General features: G+C 45.6%; 1 protein-coding gene across 2 annotated transcripts; it reads right to left on the bottom strand.

Moving 5' to 3' along the window:
- Positions 1 to 460: 460 nt before the first annotated feature.
- LOC115396488 (neuronal acetylcholine receptor subunit alpha-7-like) lies at positions 461 to 7,953 on the bottom strand. Of its 2 annotated transcripts, none has more exons than XM_030102374.1 (10): positions 7,737 to 7,953; positions 5,756 to 5,895; positions 5,049 to 5,093; positions 3,890 to 3,996; positions 3,732 to 3,811; positions 3,417 to 3,584; positions 2,279 to 2,473; positions 1,694 to 1,780; positions 1,484 to 1,593; positions 461 to 1,400 (listed from the first exon to the last, which is right to left on the bottom strand). In XM_030102374.1, exons 1-10 carry the CDS (start codon positions 7,786 to 7,788, stop codon positions 543 to 545), a joined length of 1,842 nt encoding a protein of 613 aa, XP_029958234.1. In that variant the 5' UTR covers positions 7,789 to 7,953; the 3' UTR covers positions 461 to 542. The 2 variants fall into 2 exon arrangements, with proteins under 2 accessions (XP_029958234.1, XP_029958232.1); XM_030102372.1 differs by having other exon boundaries at positions 3,890 to 3,999.
- Between the last annotated feature and the right edge of the window lie 291 nt (positions 7,954 to 8,244).

Genomic DNA, 8,244 nt, shown 5'->3' on the forward strand with positions numbered 1-8,244 from the left:
TCAAAGACAGTAGATTTTCTAACTTAATGCGGCATGTTTAGTCTTGCAATACATTTTTTTTGCAAAACAAAATGAAGAACTGACTCAGTCAAAGGAGGAATATGTGACAGAATGTCAACTGCTACAGCAAAATGAGAGTTTATGTGATAAACAGGTTGAAACCATTAACCAGCTGGACCCAATCTGGCTCAACTACACCAACCGAAACAAAGAAGCAACAGACCGGCACTGACGAAACTCAACGCTGCAACCCAACGGACTCACTGACCCTTCAGAGCCACATCTGAAAAGAGAAAAAAAATAGTTTGTTTCACCATTAGACAGTGAAGCAAACCATTGTAAATGTACAATCATGAGTTGTAAGGGGGAAAAAAATGTGTCTGAATGCTGCTGACTTTCAAAAGTGCACTCAATGTACGAGCATTCACTCCGGGCCACAAAGGAAATGTTTGCAGTTTTCATATATCAGAGTCATTGACAACATTTGTGCTTCCAACAAGTTCGCATTTGTCCCTTTAACACCTCCCAGACTCTCAGATCTCTCAGAGGAAGTCTTTCGACAGGGCTTCTCCGAAGTTGGGCGCAGCCATGAGGATAGCGATGGTGCAGATGATGTTGAAAACGCTGAATCCGACCAGGCAGAGGCGGTCGATGACGGCTGCGGCGAACTGCCACTGCTCCGCCAGGCTCAGCTGCCGGTCCTGCTCGCGGACACGTTCCACCAGGAACTGCACCTCCGCCAAAAGCGCCTGCAGCTGGCCGTCCACGGCCACGGAGCGGATCATCCCACTGTGGGTGAGGGTCGCCGTCGATCTCCCCGCCGCCGCCTCTAAGACACACGGTCCCGCTGCCGCGGTCGAGGACTCCGGGTCTGACCCAACCGGAGGTTCTGGTGAAGAGCTCCTAAACTTGGATCTTGTATCATCAAGTGGTGCTCCACCTGCTGCTGCTCCCTCCCCTTCTCCTCCACCTACTTCACTGCTACTCCTCCCCAGACCGGCGGCTCCACCCCTCTGGACCGGCTCCAGTTCTGCGGTGGTCTGGATGGTATGGAAGCCCATGTAAGGCAGGTGGCCGTTGGGCTGGGGGAGTGGGTTGGGGCTCGGGTCTCTGTGGCTCTGACTCGGGAGGATCAGAGCGTGGGCGGCGGTCCGGTAGGGCAGCGGGTGGGAGAGAGGGTGGCTGAGCTGGACCAGGCTGGCCTGCAGGGAGTGGAGGCTGTGCGGGAGGATGGAGGGCACCGGGGTGGGGATGGTGGTGGTGGTGGTGGTGGTCGTGGGAGACGACAGGGTCTTGCTCTGGGAGTCCGCCTGGTTGTTTGAGAGAACGGGTTCTGCTCCTTCGCCCGGACGCTTCATCCGCAGGAACCAGGGAACCCACTGCAGCAGAACCAGGTTCACCTGGGAGCCGCCGAGACAAACAAAGTTCATCAAGTCCCAGGAGACGAAGTCAGGACTAAAGACAAGTTTCCCCGGCGACTCACCCAGCGCGGCATGTGTCCGTCGTTGGGGTTGTGGTGATGGAACTGAAGGACGATGACGGTGGCGACCACGGACATCCCAACGATCACCATGGTGCTGGCAAAGTATTGACCTGAGACACACGAGACTGTGCTGCTGAGTCTTTTATCTTCGTGAACCGGCACTCTCATGCAAAATGCATGCACACGCAGAGAAGAGGAACAACAACTGACCAATCAGAGGCACGGAATCTGAAGTGGCAGGCATGATCTCTGCAACCATGAGCATGAAGACAGTCAGAGAGAGCAGCACCGTGATGCCTGGAGGCAGACACAAGACGCAGGGGATTAGTATGATCCATAGAATAAAATTAATAATCTCAAAGGGAAGAAAAAGTACATGAGTACATTGGAGAGCTGTATATTTGGTATGCTGCACTTGACTTCTCTCCACAGTCATCTGTCTTCTTGACACTCCAAGGAAAACGTATTCGATTTACTTTTTCTCATCTCTACTCTTGTCTTTTTCTGTTTTCTGTCTCTGCTTCCCTCCGTCTCCCCCTCCTGACACTCTCCGAGAGTTCTGACTGAAAGTTCTCCAGTAAAGTTAACAGAGAAAAATTGTTAGAGAAACACTGGAAGAAAATCAGTCAATGAGTAGGCGAATATGCTGTTGAAATTGCATATTTTATCTCCCAAACAGATGCACCTCTTGTTTTCTCTCTCTCTTTTTTTTTTATTCCCACACACACAGCCTTGTCTTATTGTTACACCACCCTTCACCCCTGCTCTTCTTTCCGTCCTGTTATTATTCCTCACCGAGGCTGATTTTCTCTCCCGAATTGGCGGGGAGCAGGAAGACCAGGAGGGTCATGGAGGACAGCAGCACGCAGGGAATGAGGAGGTTGAGGGCGTAGAAGAGGGTTCTCCTTCGTAACGTCACCACAAATGTGACATCGGGGTATGGCTCTGCACAGCAGTCATAGAAAACCTCGTGACGATCTCCAGGGACCTCTGGAAAAAAAAAAAAAGACAGACATGCGGCAAAATATAAGGCATTCTGACTGATACCTTTATTGTCCCCAAGAGAAAATTATTCTTTGCAGTATTGTTCATACTTCATATTCCACAGCTTTTCCACATTTTGCCACATTGCAGTTCATAATGTAAATTTATTTTGTATTGATTTTTGTAACAGACACACAGTGTGACACATAATTGTGAAGAGGGAAGACAATGGTCCATGGTTTTCATTTTTTTTTACAAATAAAAGACTGGAAAGGTGTGACGTGCAAAAGTATTCATCCCCTTGAGTGAATACTTTGTAGAGCTACCTTTAGCTGCAGTCACAGCTGCTAGTCTTTAGGGGTATGTCTCTTCCAGCTTTGCACATCAAGAGGCTGAAATTTTTGCTCATTCTTCTTTGCAAAATAGGTCAAGCTCAGTCAGATTGGATGGAGAGCGTCTGTGAGCAGCAATTTTCAGATGGAATAAAGTCTGGACTTTGACTTGGCCGTTCTAACACATGAACACGCTTTGATCTACCACCTTCCCTTCGACTCTGGACTTATAGGTATCAGAAAAGACGAATAAGGAGAGGGAACAACACATGTGGAATCTAGACTTCATTGCGGCATATTTTCTATCAACCACCGACAAAATTAAATAACACTGCTGTGAAATGAGAAGCATTAGGGAAGTCAGGCATAGCAACAAAATCAATGAAATGTGGCAGTGAATACACATGAAAGAGACTGCCGAAAGAATGAGTACACTTCAGATTCTTCCTGAATTATTGAATGTTTTTTTTTCAGTTACATTGTGCCATCATGTACCATATCATATTTCATTTGTCCTAAATTACTGCACACACTGCTCACACCCATCAAAGCCCAAGAAGCGATTCCAACCCTGACGGATGTTTAACCACTCTGTTCATTTTGACACATGAACCTACCCAGCAGGTCCCACTCTCCATTAGTCATGTACCCCGACACGTCCGCCTCCTTCATCTGGAGGTCCAGCAACCAGCCGTCGAACGTCCACGACCCGAACTTCAGCTCACAGCGCTGGATGTCGAATGGAAACCACCTGACGTCCACGCTGCACGTGCTGACGAATATTCCTTAAAGACACAAAAAGCAGTGTGAAAAATGATGAGTATGAAAATAAATCATGAAAACCTAAACTGCCTAATTATAGTTCAATTCCACGATTTACTGGCTAAACACCAGCTGGGCATTAGTGGGCATTTGAGACTAGTGAAACTCACCTGGTGGTAGAAACTCACAGAAGCCGCTGGAGTTGACCAGTACATTGGTCTTAAAGGTGGCATCAAACTTATCGTGAGCGCTGAAGTGACAGAAACAATAGTTCAGACACATAAAGCGTCGCTGGCTGTGTACTTGTGTGTTTGTGTCTGACACACACCTGTTGTAGAGCAATATGTCGGGCGTCCAGACCTGGTCGGGGGTAAAACGGAGATTCTTGACTCCGGGATACTCAGACTGGTTCCACTGGAGATAGTGGTCATACCACTGCTGAGAGACACGTACGTTGGAGTGTTGAAGGAGGCTGGAGAGGCCGGAGAAAGCCCTCACACCTCCAGAGAGAACACTCCCGTTATGACGCTAACCACTGCACCGCTGTGCAGCCCATGACTGACACAGCTGATACCGTTCTTCTGTTCTCACTTGTCCCCAATTTCCCTTTTTCCCCTCTTGTCAAGGACTTTTTTTTCAAAGAACTCTTTATTCAATGATGAATATGATAATAGGGAATAACAGAGAAATGGCCCAGTTTCTTTTACTTCTCATGATGGTTTATCGCAAGAGAAATGAACAGATCTTTCCTCTTCATGTAGCTGTACAGCTTGATCTATTATTTTGATATCACCAGCTCATAATTAATAATGTGTAAATGCATATTAATCAATGCATTAAATGCAAAATGTATTAGTTAGTCCCAAAGTACTGGTTGGTGTGGTTCTTATCAGGGGATATTATTCACACCGCAGGGTGTTCGGTGTTCCCTTTATGATTACTTCCTTCTCTGGTTTCTTTTTCGTAGTATTATGCTCCTGCTCGACGTTCGGGGTCTAAACTCAAGCTGGTATTGTTCACAGGAGCACGGCCACTGTACGTCCTTGTGGGGTGACGAGCAAGCAAAACTATTTCAGATAATAATAAAAGGTTGTTTCACTTTCTCTCTGAAAGAAGGACGAGTGCTTCAGAGGAAAACTGCAACGTTTACAAAAATCACAGCCTCCACAAAACTGGTCTATAGCCAAATGTAATCACTGTAGACATCCAGTGAGTTCAATAAACCAAACTGCCGCGCTTTAGAATTGGTGCAGCTTTACTTGTACGCCAATTACTTCTGTGAGTTTGAATTGATTTCAATGAAAGAAAAATATATGTGGAATACATCTGATCTCCCAGATCTCAAACCGTCCTTCACTTTGGCTCATCGGTTTTTGCAATAACAAGAAAAAGCTCCAACAGTGCTGTGGTGATGCCAAACGCAGCAACGGACACCGGGCAACATCTCCACTAAATGAAGTGATATTAATGAGATCGCTCATACTCACCATCTGCAGCCAGGCATTTGTGGTGAGGATCTGGTTCTTTTCATCCTTGCATGGCACAAAAACAAAGAAAAAAAAAGAAAAGAAAAATGTTTTGATTTGTAGGATTTGTTCAAATCAGATATGAAACAATACCATTTTACAATATGAGTAGCCAAAAATTAAAAATGCCTCTATTAATCATTTTTCTGTAATTGCCTCGTCTGAGTTTGATTTGATGGGAGCTGGAGATTACAATCTATGTTTATATTAGTATCCAAATACATAGGAAAAAAATAAAACGAATGCAAGCTCATTAGAAACATGCAAACTCCGTGTGGAATTGTTTTCACCACTTCATCCCCATTTCACCCCTGCAGGGCTTCAGTCAACCAAATATTTATGTTCAAATGTCTCAGTGGAGAAAGCTTTTTCATGTGACTGAGTTATTTTGTCCTTTGTGGAGCCGTTCAATGAAAATCAAGACTAAAATGCAAGCAAGGTTAACATTGACTGGTTTTGACAAAACTAAAACTTTACATTTGTCTGAAAAGATTTTCATCAAAACCCAAGTAATACATTTATTCTAATCCTAAAAAAGGACCACAAACCAACATAACATGACAGAAATATACACTTTTTGTGGATATTGTCTGTTTATATGGAGACACAGCTGTGCAATTTCTAAATGTGCACGATCGATGGATTCGTGCATGCCGTGCCACGCATACCACGTCCATGACCTGGATCAGCGAGAAGGAGAACTGGACGGTCAGACTCTGGGAATCATTGGCCACCGGCCTCTCCATGGGGTTGTAGTCTCTCAGCAGCTCCCTGAGCAGAAAGCGCTGGTGAGGACCCTGCACTGACACTGAAGAGGAGATGGAGGAGAGTTTAATGGAGGGTACAAAAAGGGGGCAGAAAATTGGGGGGTTGGAGTCAAACCACTAGTGGAGAAGCAAAAATTGGCACATAGAGAGAAAGCTGTGTCAGGGAAGATGAGCTGACAGCACTTTGGAGAAATGGTGTGATTACAATACTGGAGTCCCAGAGAGAGTTTGGGTGTAAATGGAAGGAAGAAAAGAAAAAGAAGGCCTAACGGTGGCAGGAGGGGGAGCAGCAGGCGCCTATCAACATGAGCGAGAGCACCTATAATCGCTTTGATAAAGATTTTGTTTGTATGAAGACATGAGTCATGTCATCCGTTGTGTAAATGACAATAGGGAAGAAGAGAGAGCGTGAAAAAACCTTGCAGATGGAAAGAAAAAGAAGTCGAGAGGAGGAAGAAAGATCCCCGCTCCTCCTAATCAATTACGTCTGTGATTGATCACCGGGAGACAGCCGGAGCCTTTCCGCCACTGTAAAGATGTCAGTTTCATTCCATGCTGGAAATAGTGAGGCCATTAAACACCGAAACACCCCAGACAGACACACACAGCACTCACAACGATGAGAGCAGGCAACTTTCTCCCTTCGCCCTATATCTCCACCAAGAGCTTCAAATCACCCTGGACTCATTCTTCACAGGGCGATCGCTCCATTTGGCCGGAGAGAGGCAGACCTCACATCAGGAAGTATCTACGTCCACGAGCAACGCGAGCCTCTGTCACAGCATTTATCCCTCAACATTCTGTGTGATCATGTTTAAACAGATCAGGTTCAAACTGAAACATCACAGTTGTTCTTATTTAGAACATGTAAAAGATATTCACAGTACTGCTCATGAAAATGCATACTTCCAATAAAGAAGTAAAGGGGTGTAAACATTAAGGATGCAGTAACACAGATTAAAATCTGAACGTTACTCAAACAGGATCAAATGTACATGTGAAATGAAATTGGTAAAATGTTGTCAGTGCGGCACAGTGGTGTAATGGTTGGCGCTCTTACCCCACAGCAAGAACGCAGCCACTCAAGCTTCCACCCACAGTCTAGAAACATGTTTATGAGGCTGTGTGACTGTGTCCAACTCCCTGTTTCCCTGTATTTGTCCTGTGATGGACTGCCGACCAACCGATCCAGGGCCTTTGCCCATAGTTGGCTCCTGCCCCAAATGACCCTGGATGGATGGATGGATGGATGGATGGATGGATGGATGGATGGATGGATGGATGAATGGATGGGTTAATCGAAAAGAAATACGAAATGACGTAATACCATTATTACTAGACATCGATTGCATTCGTTCTTTAAACACTATAGAACCAAATGTTTTTTAGGTACTAAATATCAATGCAGCATTTATTTACATTTGCATATATTCTTACAGAAGTGTGTCATTATAACTTGACCGTTTGGTAGAGTCTTACAATGATCAAAGATGCTCATTCCTGAACTAGACCTTCATTAAAATCAGCAGGACACCACAGATGGCATGTTCATGCTATCTATCTATCCATCTATCTATGTATCTATCTGTCTATCTATTGTACTTTTGGCTTTTTATGCAGTATTAAAGTCTAAAATGTGCAGCCCAGTTCTAATTTTCTGTAAAAATGAATACACACCACAGTGTTGCTGGCTCATCATGAAATTGAATCTGTTTTCTCTCTCTGTCTCTATGTGGCTGCACACAAACGGACACTGTGTGCAGAGTGAAAACAGGCATCCTGACATGCAACAGCACAGCACATGTGGGGAAAACCCACACACACACACACACAGACTAGTTCCAGTACAGTCTGACTGAAAGCAGCAGTGGAAGTCACTCACCTCGGAGCAGAGTCGCAACAATCAACAGCCAGAGAGCCACGGCTCGCCTCATACTGCATTCCTCTGTGCGAGCAGAGAAAAGAGTGGCACAGGCAGAAAGGGAGAAAGGAGATGATGAGGGTGGGTGAAATGCATAAAAACAGGAGCGTGTGGAGACAGAAAGGCGGCAGAAAATAAGTGGAGGGTGGAGGGAGTTTGGTACAGAGCAGAGAGAAAGAGAGAGAGAGAGGTGCAGAGAAACGAGTACGGTACTCCTCTAGAGGAGATGCATGTGTTGAGAGAAGGGTATACCCCGACCGGCGCTCAAAGTCAGCCTGCAGACTCTGCTCATGCATTCTTGCAGACCTGATGATGCAGCTGTCTGTCAGTGCATGCAGACCATCTTTAGTCATGATCTCTTCATGCAGTCATTGGCTTTGCGGTGATCACTGACCTCAACAGGATCTGCACATCCCTCGACTGCTTTGGCATATTTGAGTTGGACAATCCAGCCAAGTCTTATTTTTCT

The sequence above is a fragment of the Salarias fasciatus genome, chromosome 11 (genome assembly GCF_902148845.1).
Source record: "Salarias fasciatus chromosome 11, fSalaFa1.1, whole genome shotgun sequence".
Taxonomy (NCBI): domain Eukaryota; kingdom Metazoa; phylum Chordata; class Actinopteri; order Blenniiformes; family Blenniidae; genus Salarias; species Salarias fasciatus.